This window comes from Salmo salar, chromosome 14, assembly GCF_965601325.2.
Source record: "Salmo salar chromosome 14, fSalSal1, whole genome shotgun sequence".
NCBI classification, from domain to species: Eukaryota; Metazoa; Chordata; class Actinopteri; order Salmoniformes; family Salmonidae; genus Salmo; species Salmo salar.
This window is the reverse complement of record NC_138304.1, coordinates 28,660,978-28,684,515: the sequence shown is the minus strand read 5'-3', so window position 1 is coordinate 28,684,515 and position 23,538 is coordinate 28,660,978. Positions and strand designations below refer to the sequence as shown.

Genomic DNA, 23,538 nt, shown 5'->3' with positions numbered 1-23,538 from the left:
TTTCGGTATTGAAACTTGGTGGATTTTCGGGAAAATATTCATCCCTACTCCCTATATGCCTATGCAACTTTATTTTGTTTTACACAAAATGCTCTCAAACGTTTAAAAACACCCTCCACGGCATTCAGCGTGTTTATTATGAAGCTTAATGTCAAAACGGTCAAGTGAACCAAAGAGAGTAATTAAGGGGAGAGACTGGGGAGCTCAGCTCATCATCAGACCTAAATCTAAAAAAGGTCTCCCAGGCCTCTCTCTCTCCCGCTCTCCCTCCCTCCCGCAGGTCTTGGAATGGGTGTGAGGTCCTAGAGTCAAGTTCGGGACAGGATGGGACAAAATCGACAGCCCACAGGAATGGGCAGCATAGGAATAGTTATAAACTGAGGGGGGCAGATGGGTTAGAAATATGTCATGTGTGGAGCATTGCAACCAACAAAAACTGTGTGTAGGCCTAATATAGTTTACTTAATAAAAATCGGAGCGATTTCTGCATATTGCACCTTTAATAAAACACAATTTCCACCACGCTAGAGTGGCTAATGCTACTTGAGCCAAACAGGTTGCAGCAGTCTTTGTACTGCAGTTTAACAGACGCCCGGCCCAGAAAGAGAATTTCCATATGTAACAGTATAGCTTCCGTCCCTCTCCTCGCCCCTACCTGGGCTCAAACCAGGGACCCTCTGCACACATCAACAACAGCCACCCTCAAAGCATCGTTACCCATCACGCCACAAAAGCCACGGCCCTTGAAGAGCAAGGGGAACAATTTCTTCAAGGTCTCAGAGCGAGTGACGTCACCAATTGAAACGCTATTAGCGCACACCTCGCTAACTATTTCACATCGGTTACACTCACCCCCCTTTTCCGCAGCAACCAGTGATCCGGGTCACGGCACCAATGTAACAGTATAGCTTGCGTCCCGCCCTGGGCTTGAACCAGGGACCCTCTGCACACATTGACAACAGCCACCCTCGAAGCATCGTTACGCATCGCACCACAAAAGCCACGGCCCTTGAAGAGCAAGGGGTCTCAGAGGTCTCAGAGTGAGTGACGTCACCGATTGAAACGCTATTAGCGCACACTCCGCTAACTAGCTAGCCATTTCAGGTCGGTTACACATACACTGCCACATAGAGAAGTCAGATTTGAAAATTCCTAATAAGACATCACCTTTGTGCACAAAACGTCCATTCAATTATTCAAATAATTGTTGCAGAGGCAGATTCTTTTTAATTGTTATTATTCATCCAATGTCTGCCATGTTTTTGGATGATGTGATGACGTCATCACTGCTCGAGCTGCTCCCGGTGCACACTGTGTGCTAGTGTGCATGTGATGTTGGTCTGTTAAATGTAAATGTAAATGTAAATAAACCAGATGCAACCCGAATATAGACGATCCATGAATCGGCGTATGCGAACATCAATAGATTACCTTGAAAACAACGGGTAGACATCTTGGATGCAGTCTCCAGTTCTTATTATACCTCAGTAGTGTACAGCCAGCTGCATACTTGTCTTCGGTCTCTCTTTATGTAGTGTTGCCTCTCTTGTCGTGATGTGTGTTTTGTCCTATATTTTTATTTTATTTATTTTTAATCCCAGCCCCTGTCCCTGCAGGAGGTCTTTTGGTAGGCCGTCATTGTAAATAAGAATGTGTTCTTAACTGACTTAACTGCCTAGTTAAATAAAGGTGAAATAAAACATTTCAAAATACAGTCCAGTTGGACACAGATGACATAATAGGAATAATAGTGCCACCTGCTTGGGCTAGTGGAAACCCCCAGAGCAGGGGACAAACAGACGAGCAGTTAACAGAGGAAGATATTTCAGATTACTACAAGTACACATGAGCATGGGACAGGACTGATTTTAAATCGGGATGGGAAAGTTCTGGGGTTATAGAACTGTTGCAGGATCAAGACAGCACGGGAATGAATTTTCACTCCTGTGTCAACCTCTAACTCGGTATCCCAGTCACCGGTATTCAACCATAGTGAGAACCCCTCTGATCGTTACAAAATAATGGGCTTTCTAATAGCTAACCTTAGAGTTAAGAAGAGACAGTCATTCAAACTACACTCTTTTCAAGAAGAAAATAACTGTACACTTAACACTAAAAGTAGTTTTGGTATTACAGTACGTTGAACTGTGACATAAGCCATAGTTGGAAGAAACAGTCGTTTCCCAAATCGGACTTCCGAGATTGGTTTATTTCAGTGACAAGCCAGTATAACAGAACCCCAGTTTAGAGTAGATACTGTTCTTCCCATTACAGCGGGACAATTTCATTACCCCATGCCCAGACGTAGTAATAAACGACTCACACTGCGGCCTGTGGCAGAAATTGCACTGCAGATTTATAATATATCCTGTTCTGCTCCTACTGTATGCATCCGTCAACGTATGACGTCAGAGAAATATCACTGAATCGTGACTTGTTTTGAATGAGAACTTCAGGAAGGCTGTAGGCTACAGTATGTCTGGAAACGTCAAAATAGTGACATACACCAATTCACAGGTTAGCGTGAAGAAATCACTCCATGAGATATGTTTATACAACAACATCATTCTTATGACAATAACATTAGTGTAAATATATTTTTGGACGTGTAATATGTCCATAGCATTCTGATTTAGACCCGAAAAAGGATCTCATTAAGTTCTGTTTAGTTGTGGTCATATGTCTATATGACACATGTTATTATCCTCATGGGGGCTTCCATCTCATACAGTAGCTAAAGAAATAGTAAGTAAGTAGCCTTAGCTTGTGCGAGCCAGAACGGCTAATAGGGCAGGAACCCATCTCCTGTTTCTGTAGCATGAGGCAGCTTGACGTACAAGTACACCCCGAGGACAGGACCCTAGTCTATCGCGGTGCCTTACCCCAAATCTATCTCCTTAATGCTGAGTGCCAAGATGATACGCATCAGGTCCCATTTTTTATGTCTTTCATATGACTCGTCGAGGGAATGAACTCACAACCTTCAAAAAAACATATTACATGTCTTGTCATGCATCAGACGCTCTTATCCAGAGCAGTATAGTATATCATATATCTCAACACACATATCAATTCAGGCAAATGCTCTCTCTGTACTGTATAGCCAATAGACTTTACCAAGACAAGTGTGCTACTCTTAGCATAACTATAGTTTTAATTTTTAGATTAAGTGTCTCTAATGTCCATGCTAATGTTTTAGATACATGTAAATTGTAATGTATTTTTGTCTGTGGTCTTTTTCATTATGTCACGGACCCCAGGAAGACTAGCTGTCGCCATTGTCGTCAACTAATGGGGATCCTTATAAAAATCATAAATTACTTCATGGGTTGAATGCTCTGGTTGTAGTACAGGACATCATGATAACCAAGACTTTAAATATGGATTATTGACTATGGTGATTCTACAGGAAAAGAGTGAAAGAGCCACAGTAACTAATTTCCTGTAATAATTACCAGCTTGGCTTGGCCCTATCCCCCTTTAACAGGATTTAGCATTTATCCTCCACTACTAAACCAGATTAAGGTCCCATAATAATGACCCAAATAGAAATCATTACTCTCTTCCAAGTCTTCTGCTCTAATGCTAATAATGAGAGGATGGAATCTTCAGGAGTTCCAGTCCCAAATCTCTGTCTCGTGGATGGAAGGCAGCCAAAAGACATGGCGCGAAAACACGCTGCTCCCAAATTGAAAAGCCAATTACACACAAACCACAGGAGAGACCAGTGTAATGTGCCAGTGTGTCCTTGTGCTTCATGTGGTGCCTCACACAGAGAAGCAACTAGGGAGGGATTACTACCATATCAATGTGCTTTAGCTGGGGGGTTAGTGTAGGCACTGAAACCCAACTATTTACATTTACATTTAAGTCATTTAGCAGACGCTCTTATCCAGAGCGACTTACAAATTGGTGCATTCACCTTATGATATCCAGTGGAACAACCACTTTACAATAGTGCATCTAAATCTTTTAAGGGGGGGGGGGGGTTAGAAGGATTACTTTATCCTATCCTAGGTATTCCTTAAAGAGGTGGGGTTTCAGGTGTCTCCGGAAGGTGGTGACTGACTCCGCTGTCCTGGCGTCGTGAGGGAGCTTGTTCCACCATTGGGGTGCCAGAGCAGCGAACAGTTTTGACTGGGCTGAGCGGGAACTGTGCTTCCTCAGAGGTAGGGGGGCCAGCAGGCCAGAGGTGGATGAACGCAGTGCCCTTGTTTGGGTGTAGGGCCTGATCAGAGCCTGAAGGTATGGAGGTGCCGTTCCCTTCACAGCTCCGTAGGCAATCACCATGGTCTTGTAGCGGATGCGAGCTTCAACTGGAAGCCAGTGGAGAAAGCGGAGGAGCGGGGTGACGTGAGAGAACTTGGGAAGGTTGAACACCAGACGGGCTGCGGCGTTCTGGATGAGTTGTAGGGGTTTAATGGCACAGGCAGGGAGCCCAGCCAACAGCGAGTTGCAGTAATCCAGACGGGAGATGACAAGTGCCTGGATTACGACCTGCGCCGCTTCCTGTGTGAGGCAGGGTCGTACTCTGCGAATGTTGTAGAGCATGAACCTACAGGATCGGGTCACCGCCTTGATGTTAGTGGAGAATGACAGGGTGTTGTCCAGGATCACGCCAAGGTTCTTAGCACTCTGGGAGGAGGACACAAGGGAGTTGTCAACCGTGATGGCGAGATCATGGAACGGGCAGTCCTTCCCTGGGAGGAAGAGCAGCTCCGTCTTGCCGAGGTTTAGCTTGAGCTGGTGATCTGTCATCCACACTGATATGTCTGACAGACATGCAGAGATGCGATTCGCCGCCTGGTTATCAGAAGGGGGAAAGGAGAAGATTAATTGTGTGTCGTCTGCATAGCAATGATAGGAGAGACCATGTGAAGATATGACAGAGCCAAGTGACTTGGTGTATAGCGAGAATAGGAGAGGGCCTAGAACAGAGCCCTGGGGGACACCAGTGGTGAGAGCGCATGGTGCGGAGACAGATTCTCGCCACGCCATCTGGTAGGAGCGACCTGTCAGGTAGGACGCAATCCAAGCGTGGGCCGCGCAGGAGATGCCCAACTCGGAGAGGGTGGAGAGGAGGATCTGATGGTTCACAGTATCAAAGGCAGCAGATAGGTCTAGAAGGATGAGAGCAGAGGAGAGAGAGTTAGCTTTAGCAGTGCGGAGAGCCTCCGTGACACAGAGAAGAGCAGTCTCAGTTGAATGCCCAGTCTTGAAACCTGACTGATTAGGATCAAGAAGGTCATTCTGAGAGAGATAGCAGGAGAGCTGGCCAAGGACGGCACGTTCAAGAGTTTTGGAGAGAAAAGAAAGAAGGGATACTGGTCTGTAGTTGTTGACATCGGAGGGATCGAGTGTAGGTTTTTTCAGAAGGGGTGCAACTCTCGCTCTCTTGAAGACGGAAGGGACGTAGCCAGCGGTCAAGGATGAGTTGATGAGCGAGGTGAGGAAGGGGAGAAGGTCTCCGGTAATGGTCTGGAGAAGAGAGGAGGGGATAGGGTCAAGTGGGCAGGTTGTTGGGCGGCCGGCCGTCACAAGACGCGAGATTTCATCTGGAGAGAGAGGGGAGAAAGAGGTCAAAGCACAGGGTAGGGCAGTGTGAGCAGGACCAGCGGTGTCGTTTGACTTAGCAAACGAGGATCGGATATCGTCAACCTTCTTTTCAAAATGGTTGACGAAGTCATCCGCAGAGAGGGAGGAGGATTCAGGAGGGAGGAGAAGGTAGCAAAGAGCTTCCTAGGGTTAGAGGCAGATGCTTGGAATTTAGAGTGGTAGAAAGTGGCTTTAGCAGCAGAGACAGAAGAGGAGAATGTAGAGAGGAGGGAGTGAAAGGATGCCAGGTCCGCAGGGAGGCGAGTTTTCCTCCATTTCCGCTCGGCTACCCGGAGCCCTGTTCTGTGAGCTCGTAGTGAGTCGTCGAGCCACGGAGCAGGAGGGGAGGACCGAGCCGGCCTGGAGGATAGGGGACAAAGAAAATCAAAGGATGCAGAAAGGGAGGAGAGGAGGGTTGAGGAGGCAGAATCAGGAGATAGGTTGGAGAAGGTTTGAGCAGAGGGAAGAGATGATAGGATGGAAGAGGAGAGAGTAGCGGGAGAGAGAGAGCCAAGGTTGGGATGGCGCAATACCATCCGAGTAGGGGCAGAGTGAGAAGTGTTGGATGAGAGCAAGAGGGAAAAGGATACAAGGTAGTGGTCGGAGATTTGGAGGGGAGTTGCAATGAGATTAGTGGAAGAACAGCATCTAGTAAAGATGAGGTCAAGCGTATTGCCTGCCTTGTGAGTAGGGGAGGAAGGTGAGAGGGTGAGGTCAAAAGAGGAGAGGAGTGGAAAGAAGGAGGCAGAGAGGAATGAGTCAAAGGTAGACGTGGGGAGATTAAAGTCACCCAGAACTGTGAGAGGTGAGCCATCCTCAGGAAAGGAACTTATCAAGGCGTCAAGCTCATTGATGAACTCTCCAAGGGAACCTGGTGGGCGATAAATGATAAGGATGTTAAGCTTGAAAGGTCTGGTAACTGTGACAGCATGGAATTCAAATGAGGAGATGGGTCAGGGGAGAAAGAGAGAATGTCCACTTGGGAGAGATGAGGATTCCAGTGCCACCACCCCGCTGGCTCGATGCTCTAGGGGTATGCGAGAACACGTGGGCAGACGAAGAGAGAGCAGTAGGAGTAGCAGTGTTATCTGTGGTAATCCATGTTTCCGTCAGCGCCAGGAAGTCTAGGGACTGGAGGGTAGCATAGGCTGAGATGAACTCAGCCTTGTTGGCTGCAGACCAGCAGTTCCAGAGGCTGCCGGAGACCTGGAACTCCACGTGAGTCGTGCGCGCTGGGACCACCAGGTTAGAGTGGCAGCGGCCACGCGGTGTGAAGCGTTTGTATGGCCTGTGCAGAGAGGAGAGAACAGGGATAGACAGACACATAGTTGACAAGCTACAGAAGTGTTGTTTCTTGTATTATTGTCTCTTGTGTCTTTAGAGAACTGTTTCACTTTGATATCCTTTTTCTTCTGTCCTGATTTTCTCTTTCTTTTCTTCTGTTAACTAGATATTCTTTGTTGTTCTTCGTTAGCTAGCTAGCTTCTTCCAAAAGAGTCCCTAGCAACTATAGTTACACTTCAGTACAGCTAACTGGACCCTAAATATTGACTCAACATAGGATGTCAACGGAAATGATTTATCCTCTCTCTATGTACAGTTGAAGTCAGAAGTTTACATACACCTTAGCCAAATACATTTAAACTCAGTTTTTCATAATTCCTGACATTTAATCCTAGTAAAAAAAAATCCCTGTTTTAGGTCAGTTAGGATCACCACTTTATTTTAAGAATGTGAAATGTCAGAATAATAGTAGAGAGAATGATTTATTTCAGCTTTTATTTCTTTCATCACATTCCCAGTGGGTCAGAAGTTTACATACACTCAATTAGTATTTCGGAGCATTGCCTTTAAATTACTTTTGGGTATCCTTCCACAAGCTTCCTACAATAAGTTGGGTGAAGGTTGGCCCATTCCTCCTGACAGAGCTGGTGTAACTGAGTCAGGTTTGTAGGCCTCCTTGCTCGCACACCCTTATTCAGTTCTGCCCACACATTTTCTATAGGTTTGAGGTCAGGGCTTTGTGATGGCCACCCCAATACCTTGACTTTGTTGTCCTTGACACAACTTTGGAAGTATGCTTGGGGTCATTGTCCATTTGGAAGACCCATTTGCGACCATGCTTTAACTTCCTGACTGATGTCTTGAGATGTTGCTTCAATATATCCAGATAATGTTCCTTCCTCATGATGCCATCTATGTTGTGAAGTGCACCAGTCCCTCCTGCAGCAAAGAACTCCCACTACACAATGCTGCCCCCCCCCCCCCCCCCAATGCTGCCCCCCGTGCTTCACGGTTTTTCCTCCAAACATAACGATGGTCATTATGGCCAAACAGTTCTATTTGTCTTTCCTCAGACCTGAGGGCATTTGTCCAAAAAGTACCATCTTTGTCCCCATGTGCAGTTGCAAACCGTAGTCTGGCTTTTTTATGGCGGTTTTGGAGCAGTGGCTTCTTCCTTGCTGAGCGGCCATTCAGGTTATGGCGATATAGGACTCGTTTTACTGTGGATATAGGTACTTTTGTACCTGTTTCCTCCAGCATCTTCACAAGGTTATTTGCTGTTGTTCTGGGATTGATTTGCACTTTTTACACCAAAGTACATTCATCTCTAGGAGACATAACGCGTCTCCTTCCTGAGTGGTATGACGGCTGCATGGTCCCATGGTGTTTATACTTGCGTACTATTGTTTGTACAGATGAACGTGGTACCTTCAGGCGTTTGGAAATTGCTCCCAAGGATGAACCAGACTTGTGGAGGTCTACAATTTTTATTTTTATTTTCCCATGATGTCAAGCAAAGAGGCACTGAGTTTGAAGGTAGGCCTTGAAATACATCCACAGGTACACCTCCAATTGACTCAAATGATGTCAATTAGCCTATCAGAAGCTTCTAAACTCATGACATCATTTTCTGTTATTTTCCAAGCTGTTCAAAGGCACAGTCAACATAGTGTATGTAAACTTCTGACCCACTGGAATTGTGATACAGTGAATTATAAGTGAAATAATCTGTCTGTAAACAATTGTTGGAAACATTACTTGTGTCATGCACAAAGTAGATGTCCTAACAGACTTGCCAAAACTATAGTTTGTTATCAAGAAATTTGTGGAGTGGTTGAAAAACGAGTTTTAATGACTCCAACCTAAGTGTATGTGTCACGTCCTGACCCTTCTAAGATGTCATGTTCTATAGTAGAGTAGGTCAGGGCGTGACAGGGGGGGTGTTTTTGGGTGGTTTTCGATGTTTTCTATGTTTAAATTCTATGTTTCTATTTCTATGTTGTTGGTTTTTTTGGGATGATCTCCAATTAGAGGCAGCTGGTCCTCGTTGTCTCTAATTGGAGATCATATTTAAGTAGGGGGTTTTTCCCACCTGTGTTTTTGGGCAGTTATTTTCTGTTTAGTCTCTGTACCTGACAGAACTGTATTCTGATCGTTTGTTATTTTGTCTTTGAGTTAATAAATATCATAATGAGCACTCAACACGCTGCGCATTGGTCCCCTCTATATGACAGCCGTTACAGTATGTAAACTTCCGACTTCAACTGTACATAATATACTATACACAGCTGTTTTGACTTTGAGCCCAGTTTGAAAGGACAATACATCCAATAATTTACTAGAAGCACAACAATGAGCATGCATTTAATTGACTGCTACTACTTCAAACTGCTAGTAGTAATCTAAATGCAGATTGCTTGCTTAAAAATACTCATCCCAGTACAGGGAGATGTCATCATATCCAAAGTTACCTTGAGCCTCAATCACCCTGGAAGAAAGCTTTACCATGCGGTAACTTTACACTATCATATTTCAAAGCAGATTAAATTGGGCTTGTTCTACGATCCAAAGAGATTTAGGCAGCAGGGAGATGCTAACCTGAGCTTTGTTGTGCTTGAACTGGGCCCAGAAGACAGCATTCACAAAATCCAGATACATTTTGGAATAGTTCCCCTGTTACTCCTCCGCAATGTAATTCACAAGAAAATCAACATTAAGCTGCTGCGACATTCTTTACAGAAAAAAACGATCCAATTAGCCCCCCCCCCCCCCCCCCCCCCCAAAAAAAAAACACCCGGGACATCTATCATTTACGGCGCATACTCTCAGGGGGTTAACTAGGATTAAACTGAGGATGTAGTGAACACCAAGGTTATCTCCATAGCCATTAGGATATTCTAGCTATATTCTACAGTATTATCTACACCTTTAGCGAGGTCATTACTACAATCCCCTCAAGGAGATCTCAGTCACTCAGGAACTCACTAAATAGGCACTGTATTCTGGTACTCAACATTATATGGCTCAAAGGTGTAAAATACATCAGTTGCCTGCAACTTTTAAATGCAACACATTGCAGCGTTACCAGGTTTGACACTGATTTCTGGGGATTCCTGCTCATTTCTGAGAATATGTTTACTGATTTGCGGCAGGTAGCCTAGCGGTTAGAGCATTGGGCCAGTAACTGAAAGGTTGCTAGATTGAATCCCTGAGCTGACAAGGTAAAAATCTGTTGTTCTGCCCCTGAACAAGGCAGTTAACCCACTGTTCCCAGGTCATCATTGTAAATAAGCATTTGTTCTTAACTGACTTGCCTAGTTAAATAAAAACGTTTGTAGTCAGTATATTTGAGTTACTGTGATGAATGACTACTCTGGTGGGCAATTCACCTGTGCTTTAATGACCTCTCATGAGAGATGAACTGTGAGAACTGAGACACAGTGTGTCAAATGTTTTCTTGTTTCCAAAGACCATTTCAATCTAGTGGGAGTTTAGGTATATTAGTAGGGTCTCTCACTGTGTATATGATGAGATCATCGATTCACCTGCCTGCATGAGAGCTTGGCTGGCTATGAACTCCCTGATCTTAACTAACGAATGACTGAATCCAATGCCTATGCATGCTGTGCCACTGTTATTAAATTTAGCTCAGTCTACTTTGATACAGAATGTTATGTAAAAGGATTTATAATTATGAATGTATTAATCTCTCGTAAAAAATGAACACCTACGTACGGTATAAGTCTCCAGCACACAAAAAGTTAAATCTGCCCTTTACATGATACAATACTTTCTCCCGCCCCCTGCTCTGCTCCTCCTAGCCTTGAAACAGACAGAGGGCATTGTGTGTTTTAGACTCTTATGCAACTATTCGAAAATCCAGGGGTTACCTTTGGGATTTGAGCGCCATAGTCAGTAATCGTCCTTCAAGCCATCCCCAGCTAGCACATTTGGTTCCTTGGAAGTTTTTGGTTTCACATTGGTCTGGGAACAAAGCCATATGTTTCTTGACCAGTAAAAGTGAACGTTTTTTAAACGTTCTGACAGCAGAAGTGACAATATTGCCTGTTCTGCGAACAAACATTTTTAGGTTGCAGGGAGGTTCTGAGAATGTTTTACTATGGTTCCCTAAAAGTTTTCCTGGGAGGTTTTATTAACGTTCTGAGAATGGAAATGATTGAATGATGATGAAAATGATGAAAAATTCTGAGAACATTCTAAATGTTGTGAATAAAATGTAAAGGTTTCAATAACACTGCTAGCTTAGTTTGGGTTAACTTTTTTGAACTCCAAGCACAGATAGGACACATGGAAATTAATTTGCTTAAGCCGAGTTTGGCCCCAATTTAGCTGTGCCAGACAGGTTTTGGAGATCGGAAACAAAATCCCCATGTCGTTCCCTACTCGGGGTAAGCGGCCGTTCCCAACGCTTGGTTAATGTGAGCCGATCAGAGACACAATCTGAGGGCTACCGATCCGGTCTTTGAGCAGTCCCAGACGTCCCGATATTTTCAAACACTTGATTTTATCGGCACTAAATCTGCAATGCTCTTGTAGTGTGAGATATGCAACGACAAGATTTGAGATCGGTGATCAGCAACAGCCAATTAGAGCTCTCCAGAGGAGGAGCTAGTGAGATGGTAGAGCATGGTGTGGCTCAGTTGGTAGAGCATGGTGAACATGGTGTTTGCAACGCCAGGGTTGTGGGTTCGATTCCCACGGGGGACCAGTATGGCAAAAACAAAAGTATGAAATGTATGCATTCACTACTGTAAGTCGCTCTGGATAAGAGCGTCTGCTAAATGACTAAAATGTAAATGCTGTATCAGATCACCCAGAATGTGGACTCTCAAGCAGGAGCAATGACCAGTACTAGTATGCGTTTGTACTTGCCATAGTGTCAAATTGTTACAGCTCTGACAAGCTCTTTACACACAATGTTATTCATCTCAAAATGTATTGGCTAGATATTTCAACTCATTATGGCAAGCGTGAATGTCTGACTGAAACTGTTTATGAGGCTGCTTTGAGCCAAAGCTCGTTCTAGCTATCTAATCACATGACATCCTTGTTGTGTGAGACAGTGTCGTATCGAGAATCATCACGACCAAGTTAAGAATCTTCTAGTGTGTGATGGCCCGTCTGTGCCACTACATTGGCAAGACAAAAAACTACAGGAAAGATGGTTGTTTAATGTGAGAGGCTCAGCAATGTTAGAATTTTAAAAGTTGTGTAGTGTCCACCTGGCATTAGGCATGCAAACACATTTATTTTATTGTGTCACAGCATCACTGAAATTTAAACCTATGATCATCTGTTCTCTATTCATGGAATTAGTCCACTGCGCCACCACGATGGAGCTAGCATGCCATGTTTTTTTTTTAACTCACACAAAGCTGTTAATTTTTGTCTATTCAAACGGACCCCATTTTAAAGAGAACAAGCACTCATTAAGATCAGGTGTGGCCAATTAGTGGGAGTGGCCAACACACCTGAACACACTTAACAAGATAGAGGAGAGAGAGAGTTTTGTTGACTCTGAGAACGGAATGTATGTTTTTAAATAACATTCTTAGAAAGTTATTTAAATGTTACTAATGTTTTCTTGTGTTTTTTTTATGGTACCCTAGCGGTTAAGAGCGCTGGTTTGAATCCCCGAGCAGACTAGGTGAAAAATTGGTCGATGTGCCCTTGAGCAAGGCACTTAACCCTAATTGCTCCTGTAAGTCGCTCTGGATAAGAGCGGCTGCTAAATGACTAAAATGTACTGTAAATATAAACATTGCTTTAAATTGAAGAACCATGAGGAAAACATTATGCTGAAGTACTGATATTCTCACAGAAGAACGTTTTTTTCATAACATTGTCAGAACAATTTGAGAACATTACTTTAAATAAAACCATGAAAAAACCTGTAGGAAACGTTATGCTGAAGTATTGAAATTCCCACAGAAGAACGTTGTTTCATAACGTTCTCTGAGCTATTGGAGAACATTTCCCATGTCAAACCATTTGGAGAACGTTCCTAGAACATTACAAAAAATGTAACCATGTTTGAACTTTTAGGAAACGTTCTGTTTAAAGTAAAAAAATGTTATTTTGTCAAGTTCCTTAAATGTGCTGAGAATGTCCCAAAGACAAGCAACTATCCTGCACCATAGGACAACCACGCTCCCAACACGCTCTAAGAAACATAACACTGAATGTTATGAGTGAGCTGGGTCACAACTCATTGTCTTTTGTTACTATTGTTTTGATTCCGCTATTCCCACCTGCCCTGTGTACGGTGTGTGTGTGTGTGTAGGGTGTGTGTGTGTGTGTGTGTGTGTGTGTGTGTGTGTGTGTGTGTGTGTGTGTGTGTGTGTGTGTGTGTGTGAGAAGGGGGCTGTGTGTGCTGTGTTTCTGAGTGTAGGAGGCATCATGTCCATTTAGAGTACATTGGTGAGGCATGAGGCAGGCACTGAAGAGAGCAATCAAGATGTCATAAAAACACTAGCTATAGTTCATTCCTTTCCTATCTCTTCTTGTAATTGGCACAGCTGTGTGCTGGAACCTATGAGAGAAATCATAGAGTCACATAAACACATGGACCATTTGGACATTGAGAGGGGAAATGGAATGTTCAATATGCACAACTCGTTCTCCAGCTATATGGTCCAAAAAACATCATCCATTTCTGTACCATCGTCAAGACAGTGTTATGTGGTCCTTATGACAGAGCATTCAAGTAAAGTGTTACTAAACTAGGATTAACCAATACCCAAAGCCTTTATAAGGATCTCATTATCTCAATAAAAGCCTCTGGCATTACCTAACAAAATCACCCAAAATGAAAGATTAAACACTGATGAATGAAATACTTTATAACCACTATTCTTATGTGTGTTTTATGTTTAAAAATAAAATGAGAGCCATGCTGAAGCCCTGGCGGGCTGTGCCGGGTCGGGTCGTACCATCTTTGGCGTAGAGGGAGATCTCCACCTTCCTCTCCTCGGAGCCCAGCAGAGCCTTGGCCATTTGGGCCACGGCAGGCCTCTTGGTGTGCGGCCCGTACAGGAAGCTGCAGGTGCACGGTTTCTGCATGACCTCAGCGCGCGTGTACCCGCACATGCCACAGAAGGCGTCGTTACAGAAGATGATGGCGCAGTTCTCCACGCGAGCATTGGCGATGATGAACTTGCGATCTGAGGAGGGAGGGAGTAATAGATCAATATTGTTTTAATCTAAAGAGTCATTGCAATTTGTCATCACATATAATACAGTCTACTACAGCTAAAACAGGTTTTTAGAAATGTTTGCAAATGTATTAAAAATACAAAAATACAAAAATCCCATTCACATAAGTATTCAGACCCCTACTCAGTACTTTGTTGAAGCACCTTTGGCAGCGATTACAGCCTAGAGTCTTCTTGTGTATGACACTACAAGCTTGGCACACCTGTATTTGGGGAGCTTCTCCCATTCTTCTCTGCACATCATCTCAAGCTCTGTCAGGTTGGATGGGGACTGTCGCAGCACAGCTATTTTCAGGTCTCTCCAGAGATGTTCGATCGGGTTCAAGGGCTCCGGCTGGGCCACTCAAGGACATTCAGAGACTTGTCCCGAAGCCACTCCTGCGTGGGCTTGGCAGTGTGCTTAGGGTTGATGTCCTGATGGAAGGTGAACCTTCGCTCCAGTCGGAAGTCCTGAGCGCTCTGGAAGAGGTTTTCATCAAGGATCTCTCTGTACTTTGCTCTGTTCATCTTTCCCTCGATCCTGACTAGTCTCCCAGTCCCTGCTGCTGAAAAACATCCCCACATCATGATGCTGCTACTTAATTGTTAGATATTACTGCATGGTCGGAACTAGAAGCACAAGCATTTCGCTACACTCACATTAACATCTGCTAACCATGTGTATGTGACAAATAAAAATTGATTTGATTTGACCATGCTTCACCGTAGGGATTGTGCCAGGTTTCCTCCAGACGTGACGCTTGGCGTTCAGGCCAAAGAGTTCAATCTCGGTTTCATCAGACCAGAAAATCTTGTTTCTCATGGTTTGAGAGTCCTTTAGGTGCCTTTTGGCCAACTCCAAGTGGGCCGTCATGTGCCTTTTACTGAGGTGGCTTGGTGGAGGCTTGATTGGTGGAGTGCTGCAGAGATGGTTGTCCTTCTGGAAGGTTCTCCCATCTCCACAGAGGAACTCTGGAGCTTTGTCAGAGTGACAATCAGGTTCTTGGTCACCTCCCTGACCAAGGCCCTTCTCCCCCGATTGCTCAGTTTGGCCAGGAGGCCAGCTCTAGGAAGAGGTTTGGTGGTTCGAAACATCTTCCATTTAAGAATGATGGAGGCCACTGTGTTCTTCGGGACCTTCAAATGTTCAGAAATGTTTTGGTACCCTTCCCCAGATCTGTGCCTCAACACAATCCTGTTTCGAAGCTCTATGGACAATTCCTTCGACCTCATGGCTTGGTTTTTGCTCTGACATGCACTGTCAACTGTGGGACCTTATATAGACAGGTGTGTGCCTTTCCAAATCATGTCCAATCAACTGAATTTACCACATGTGGACTCCAACCAAGTTGTAGAAACATGTCAAGGAGCTTCTGTTTTACATTTTTTATACATTTGCAAACATTTCTAAAAACATGTTTTTGCTTTGTCATTGTGGGTATTGTGTGTAGATTGTTGAGGAAAATGTTTTATTTAATCTATTTTAGAATAAGGCTGTAACATAACAAAATGTGGAAAAAGTCAAGGGGTCTGAATACTTTCTGAATGCACTGTATTTCCCTTCATAGTTTGCTTGCCTATGCATGACCATCCATCATCCACATACCTAATTTTTACCAAACGTAGCTTTTTTGTGTCAGCAATTGGACATTGTTCTTAGGGGGGGCTAGTTACCCCACATTACCCTATGCTTACTGGATACATATTAAGCAATCATTCATTCCAGCCTTACTGATTGAATCTTTCGTAAACTAAAATACAATTTAAATTGGTTATTCTACTTGACCAAACATGCCATATCAGTGACACCAAGGCATGTAACCCTGCATGAGAACTAAGATGGGAGAATCTGTAAGGTGCAAGTCTGTTTTCACATTCAACTGCTAAACTTGCTGTTTATATCAAAACTATAAACTGTTTAGAGCCTTAGAAAAACAAGTAGATGACGTTTTGGTATCAAAATATGTCCCCAGAAGGAAACATTCAGTGATGGATTTTAGTTATTGAAATGTAGCTGCTTTACTCTCTCCCATCCTGCTTAGAAATGCAGCTCGGGTTCTTCAGGTCCTGCTGTGATATAAGCCATATTTATGCTCTGACAGACACTGCTGCCCTATTTATATCCACTTGAAATATTGGTCTCCCAGTAAATGTCAGGTAGAAATGTAGCCATGCCTTTATCATTAGACTATGTGTGTAAAATTCTAATACCAAGAGGGTAAACATAGAATTACCCCTGAGATTACACAATCAAATGTGCGGCATACTGAACATCTTTAATCTTCATCTATATTATTTGGTTCAATATTTGCAAAGTCATATCAAGGCTAAATTTTGCAGAGACAATACGCTCCTTTTTACAGGACAATCATAACACTATATAATAGAAAGTGGTCACATCTCATGAAACCTATGAACTTTATTGAAACACAGGCTGACTACCTACAATAATAGCCTAGTATTTTCATTTTAATCGTGACAAATTGCATTTAAGAAGCATTTTGCAAATCGAAAGACACGGTTTGCATTACATTTCAAACCACAGCATGGTTCCCCAAAATGAATCAATATTGAAGAAAAAAAGTTCTTACTCTGTCCTTCGAATTTTCGGATGATTGTATCCAGAAAAGTGTTCTGGGGAGCCACGTGTCCCCGCCGAACGGGCATCTTTTGGGCGGTATTTCCCTCGGTTTGGAAAGTTGGACCGCAGGCTCTTGTCTAGATCTTGCACTCTGCACCACTGTAGCCCCTATAAAAATCCCAAAGTAGCTGGAAACATGTCACAGCCACCACCAAGTCCTGCGACGTGACGTGTCAACTACTTTTTTAATCACTTTCTAAAGCAGACACTCCGACGATTGTATTTATACATTACCCAAACAAATAGTATATTTGGCCGTGTATCAACCGACCTGCTTTGATGTTTATGGATGATGTATCCATCTTTTACTTTCCTGCTTGGAAGTAGCACCGCCTCTTCAGTGAAATCGGCAATTCCAAATCACAGGTGCCAACAGGACTGTTGCTGCCGATTATTAGATCATCTTTGACATTACTGCTCTATTATCCTGTTTCACTGTCAGACCGTGGCTGCAACCTCTGCTTTTGAAATGACCATGGTCTATCAAGTAATGGATGGAGTTTTCAGGTATATAATAATATATATTTTTTTTAATTGGGGGGGGAGTTGGGATATGCAAGAAACTAATTTATGTTAGTGTAACAGGACAACAGGACATCTCTGGCAGATGCGTCATGCCCATAAAAATGTTTATTTGTGTTATTTCTCTACTCTCAACCTCATAACTAGCTGCCAAGAAGCCATTTCAGCTAGCTTGTCTAATTATCTTAGCTAGCATGCGTGCTGGCAAGGTTGGTTGATTTTAGAAAAGAAAGCAATAACTAAATGTCCTGAATAATACTCAAATTCTTTTCAAACATTTACACAACTGTTTTTGCAGAGATGTAGAGAAGCATATTTTCTTTTTAAAAAAAGTCAGGATACAGACAGCTCAAGTGGTATGCTTAGATATGTAGAAAAAAAATGTTTTGCATAGAATTAAGCATACTGATTATGGCTCTAGGTTGCAGGAAACAGCTGTTTCAGGTGTTTGGAAAAGGCAAAATTCTCCAACTTTCACCTCGCTCCCCTCCTGACCTCCACCCTGGCCTATGTCATGTACATTGTTCTCCCCCTAATTTAATGTACTTTGTGCCCCATAGGATTTTTGTCTCTGTCCATTGTCCAATGAGTGTTTTTGTCTTGTTGTTGTTATACAGTCAAACTCAGGTTGACAATTTCAGAAAATACTTTATTGAACAGGAGATTTCCTTTCTGTGTGTTAAAAATGGATTGTGATATTGCAAAGGGTAAAACTTCTACATATAGGCCTAGATCAGAGATTCATGCTTTGTTAATTATTTAAAATATATGCTATTAAATAGCCTACCATCTTATAGCGTAATTTACTCACCACCTGGACTATGCTCATTCACATTGGACCATGTGCCATCATTCCAGACTGAATAATGAAGGGTGTGATTGCCATCTAGAGACACAGAAAGCACATTACTAGAGGGTTTACGGTAGGTTACAGTATGACCCTATGACCAGCAGGTGGCAACAGCAGGTTATAAATGACCAGGTTTGAATGCTAAACATCTTAGGATTTTGCTCTCATATGCAATTGACCTTGTCTGTTTATGCTCCACTGTCTACAGGTTCTGCTTTGGCATTTGATTCAGCCATTATGTTCATTACACTTAACAATGGCTATAACGGAAATATGAAACTCTACCTGTGTGCAAGCTTGTCTCTCAAACCTGGGCCCGAGAGACAAGCTTAAGCTTACACCCAGGTTGAAGTTCATATTTCCTTTATAGCCCTTGTTATGTCCGCAAGGATGGGTTTTCCGCCATCTTGGAACATTTGGTATAATGTGCTCTTAGCAAAGAATTCCGTATGCTTTGCCTGTTCCTTTCTGACTGTAGGCCTAGTCCCTAACTAAATTGTGAAGGATATGTTTCTATGTCAAAACATTGCCCATTGACAAGCCAGCCAAATTTAACCGAAGGTTTTTTTTGTATTCCAATGCTACTTTTTTCTATCCAAACTATAAAATTATCCAACTGGTAAGACTACAGATGATTGACAACATGACAAATTGGACTATACTACAGCATTTTCCAAATAGTTTCTGTCCTGTTGACATTTGCTTTTCAATTGAAGTACAGTTGTTTTTGTCAATACTGTATGAGCTTTGACAATAAACGACCTATATGAACTGCCAAAGGAGTCTTACAAGGCATTTAACCTCTTATCTTATCATGACAAAGTTTATGGCCATACTTCTAGCACATACCCAGAACACAGTGGGATTTACAGACTTCGGGTAAGTTGAGCCAATGGCAAGTTGAGCAAATGGTGAATGTGCATAAAGTTGGCAGAATTCATACTATCTGACGTCATTAACACTATCCACTGAGTTCTAAACTACATCACGCAATATGGTTTAATGTGCCAATAAATCAGCACAATATACTTTTTGTTCAGTCTTGAAGCTAAAAATTGGGATAATGTATACTTTGCTAATGACCATACCAAAAAAAAGTAACGGAGAGCAATGTACAATACAGTGAACTTAGAAAAACGAGGAATTTGTGGTAAGTGCATGGGGGACACCATCTTTATGCACCTCCACATGTCGTATGGATTGGACCAAAACGCAGCGGGAACGTGTATACTCATCTTCTTTTTTTTATTGATGAAGGAAAACAAAAATGTATACAAAAACAACGACGAAACAGTCCTGTAAGGCTACTAGGCTACACAAAGAACAACTACCCACAAAACCCATAGAAAAACACCCCTACTAAATAGGACCTTCAATTAGAGGCAACGAGGAACAGCTGCCTCCAATTGAAGGTCAAAACAATAAACTAGACATAGAAATAGAAAAAATAGAAATACAAAACATATAACACAACCCAAAAACCTCCACAACACAAAACAGACACACCCCTGCCACGTCCTGACCAAACTACAATAACAAATAACCCCTTATACTGGTCAGGACGTGACACCACTATTGAAGTGTTTTCTTAACAGGCATAATGCAAGGCATTGTCGCTGAGGTAAGAGAAAACAACAGGGCCTGGCCCATGTTAAAAAAGTACAAAGTGTTAATAAGGTGTTAAGACTGAGTTAAAAGATGCTTAAAATGATTAAACGACAAAAAGTGATTGTGATTGTATTTGGGAAATAAAGATAGACATGGTTTAAAAAGAATAGTGGTAACATTTCATTCAGCAGCATACCACCCTGCATCTCACTAGTGGCTTGCTTCTGAAGCTAAGCAGGGTTGGCCCCTAGATGGGAGACCAGATGCTGCTGGAAATGGTCTTGGAGGGCAGGTCAAATTATTATTTTTTTAAATAAAAGTAGCACAATAATAAAAGTATCCCAATACCCCAGGGCAGTGACACTACCCTGTGTAGAGTTCTGTCTTTTGGATGGGATGTTAAATGGGTGTCCTGACTCTCCGTGGTCACTAAAGATCCACTTATTGTAAGAGTAGGGGTGTTAACCCTGGTGTCCTGGCTAAATTCCCAAGCTATCATGATCACCTGATCATCCCCAGCTTACATTTGGCTCATTCATCCCCCTCCTCTCCCCTGTAATTATTCCCCAGGTTGTTGCTGTAAATGAGAATGTGTTTGCAGTCAACTTACCTGGTAAAAAATAACAATTCAGTACATGAATTTGTAGGTGCTTAACTTACCCAGTCCTGTGGCTCAACTTAGTCCTGGGGTAATTTGTGTCAAGAGGACACCTTTTTGGGACAAGGTATGTTTTCAAAACTGTAATGTTGAAATGAATTCTGATTATTTGCAGGGAAGCACAACACCCTGAAATATATGTACATATCTTTCTTAGAAAGAATACTATATTTCCCTTGATGGAGTAATGCTGAATGTAAAAATTGTCTCAACAAAAAAATGTCTCAGCAATGATTACTGGAAGATGTATTTTAAAATTTCAGTTAAATCACCCAGTAGTAGATTTGAGATTATTACTATTTTGTTGTGTTTAACGTTATTCGTATGGTTTTTCCAGAATCTTCATTGTCATTAATAGCCTTTGGTCTTTTAAATCCTTATCTTTTCCAATTGTTCCATATGTTTTCTCTGGGGTACACTCAAGCTGATGTGATTCCCATGCGTTGCCTATAGGGCTTTTTGTGTTGATTTCCGTTTACCCCAGGGGGCCACTCTCCCTCTCTCTCGACTGGTAGGGTCAGTTTAGCATTCAACATCTCTGAATTACCCAGCAGGCTTTGCTCTGTGGGAAAGGAAACACCACTTTGTTTACCAGTGCTAATATGTAGTAGTCTACTGGCCTACAAAGGGGGGTAAAATATAGGAAGGAAGACAAAATCATGTGTCACTGTACCATAGTTCTACAATGTAAGTTACAAATAAAGGGCTCTTTTCAGTAAAGGGAGAGTTGTTCAGGAAGAGGTGCCCCCTGTGACATTAGGAGTCTTGTCTATTGTAGGTGCTATAGCCTAGATGGGGATGAGGTTGAGTGTAGTAAGGAAGGAGGACTTTCTCTGGGGGAGGAGCTGTAGAACAATCCTTATTTGGAGAGAGCCTGGTCACATGGGGACAGAATCTAAGCAATAGAGGTGAGAGAGACAGAAGTAGAGAGCACTTCGAACTGTGTCTTGAAAAGGTGAGAGGGACTAGAGTAGTTTACTTTCTCAGAAAGGAGCCAATGCGGTGAGGGGATAAAATGCCCACCAACTTCACTGTGGTTCCTGTAGAGGATGGCGGGGCCGGGAAGTCAACTCTCGAAGGTGTGTTTAGTGAGGAAGATGAAGAAGACATTTCTCCACGACGACCCTACTCAGGTGAGGACACACTATGTTGACGTTTTCAGGACAGGCTCAGACAAGCAGAGTAGAATCTGTAGAACAGCTGAACATCTTGACTTTAACTTAGCTTTGGGACACAACATTCCTCAGGTAGTCCAACCAATACACAGACTCCCAATTTTGTGTCCCAAAGCTAACTGGCCCTTGACTTACAGAATTCTGATATGATATATGGCTTTGTTTGTTTGTTTATTTTTCACTGGCCTAAGGAGACGAACATACTTTTGATGACAAGAGTGAACTTTTGAACTTTTTGTCATTTTGACAAGAAATCAATTCCTGAGATGTAACAAAAACAAGTGAGGGCTTTCTGAGATCTTCCTTGCCTTTTGCTCTCTCTCTTTCTCTTTCCACCTCTCACTCTTTCACTCAGTCAATTCATTCACACATATCTTTCTTCCTCTTAATGTGAAATCAATATGGATAGTAGTCTGTTATCTTCCAAGGTTTCTCAGCCTTACATTCCACAGTGGAAGTCACTGCCAAAATGCCACTCGTCTGTCAAGTATTAACTTGCTGTAAACCAGTAGAGCTCCACTGTTCTCTTCCTGTTGGAAGGGAGAGTGGGTTAGGATTAGTTTTTTGAAATGTCACAGGCTGACTGTCTGCTCTTTACTACTGTAACTATACTATTTTAGTATTTGCACATGGCATTCTTGTAGTAATCTCAGATTCTGAGGTGTTTTTTCACTTGTGTAGCTTTAAAAAATATATTTATTGAGGAAAGAGGTCTTTTTGATTGTCTGCTGTCAGCCCTCACTGACTTTGTATGGAAGGGATATCTATTCACGGGGGGGATTATATACCCCAGATGTTTGTTTGTTGGAGTGTGTGGATGTGTTTGTGCTTGCGTGGGTGTCTGCCTGTGTTTTTCCGAACAAACTCTTCCCACATTAAAAAAACTGTAGTATTTACTGTAGTGTTTAGTATTTACTGTCGTGTTTGGGACATGACTGTAGTATTTACTCTAGTGTTTTGCGTACATGTCTGTAGTATACTGTATTATTTACTGTAGTGTTTTGCGTACATGACTGTACTATAGTATAAATACTCTAGTATTACTATAGATAATTACTATAGTATATACTATAGTTTTTTATGTTTTTGTGGACGTAACTGTAGTGTTTACTATAGTGTTTTATTTTATAATCTTTGACATAGAAGTGGGGGCTTTCTCCTTGAGGAAACCTACTGGACAATAGTAAAAGAGCACATTTCCATAACCTATAGGAAGATAAGACTGGAGTCTGAACGGATAGTTCAGAGCTTCTGCTCTTCTCCCAAGTGGCGCAGAGGTCTAAGGCACTGCATCTCAGTGCAAGAGACATCACTACAGTCCCTGGTTCAAATCCAGGCTGTATCACATCCGGCCGTGATTGGAAATCCCATAGAGTGGCACACAATTGGCCCAGCATCGTCTGGGTTTGACCGGGGTAGGCCGTCATTGTAAATAAGAATTTGTTCTTAACTGACTTGCCTAGTTAATTAAAGGTAAAAAAAAAGTAAAACCTTTAAGGGACACAATATATGGTCTATACTTGGCATGTAGGTTTCCCACTCATGGTTGGCACAAATTAGGATATGGGAATGGGTGGGGTATATTCAAAGTAAATACTGTGGTATTGCTATAGTATAAAGCTGTAGTGTTTTTGCGGAAACTTTAGTGTTTCTTTTGTGGATAACGTTGTAGTATTTAACATAGTATTTTACAGTACGTTATAAAATTATATAAATTATATAATGCAAAAATACAAAACACACTCAAGAAAAACAATCACATTCATCAACAAAGAGGTCCTCAATCAACACTGAACTGCCCGAAAGGCACCAGAACATCCAGTTGTAGGGAACTTTGAAGATTGTTCCGTACATTGGGTGGGAAGAAACTAAAAGTCTGTAACGACAGATGGAATTTCCAGAGTTAGCCATGCCTGTGATCGGGTATGGTAACTCGTACTTCTATGGGCTTTATAAATTAATTAAAGGGAGTGTTTCGTTTTACGCAACAT

The 23,538-nt window shown here is 42.5% G+C and overlaps 2 protein-coding genes across 5 annotated transcripts in view; one reads left to right on the top strand and one right to left on the bottom strand.

The window, feature by feature from the left end:
• LOC106569206 (voltage-gated inwardly rectifying potassium channel KCNH2) overlaps positions 1 to 17,069 on the bottom strand; it is a 78,917-nt gene extending 61,848 nt beyond the window's left edge. Inside the window, exons 1-2 of the mRNA XM_082960685.1 lie at positions 16,685 to 17,069; positions 13,833 to 14,063 (exon numbers count right to left, since the gene is read on the bottom strand). Coding sequence (XP_082816811.1) covers positions 13,833 to 14,063; positions 16,685 to 16,760 — 307 coding nt within the window. The 5' untranslated portion in view covers positions 16,761 to 17,069. The remainder of the gene's footprint in view (positions 1 to 13,832; positions 14,064 to 16,684) is intronic.
• A 4,198-nt stretch (positions 17,070 to 21,267) lies between these two features.
• The window catches only part of LOC106569207 (solute carrier family 12 member 7), a 44,565-nt gene continuing 42,294 nt past the window's right edge, over positions 21,268 to 23,538 (top strand). For all 4 annotated transcript variants that reach the window (XM_082960887.1, XM_082960886.1, XM_014140332.3 and 1 more), the window contains exon 1: positions 21,268 to 21,505. In XM_082960887.1, coding sequence (XP_082817013.1) covers positions 21,422 to 21,505 — 84 coding nt within the window. In that variant the 5' untranslated portion in view covers positions 21,268 to 21,421. The remainder of the gene's footprint in view (positions 21,506 to 23,538) is intronic.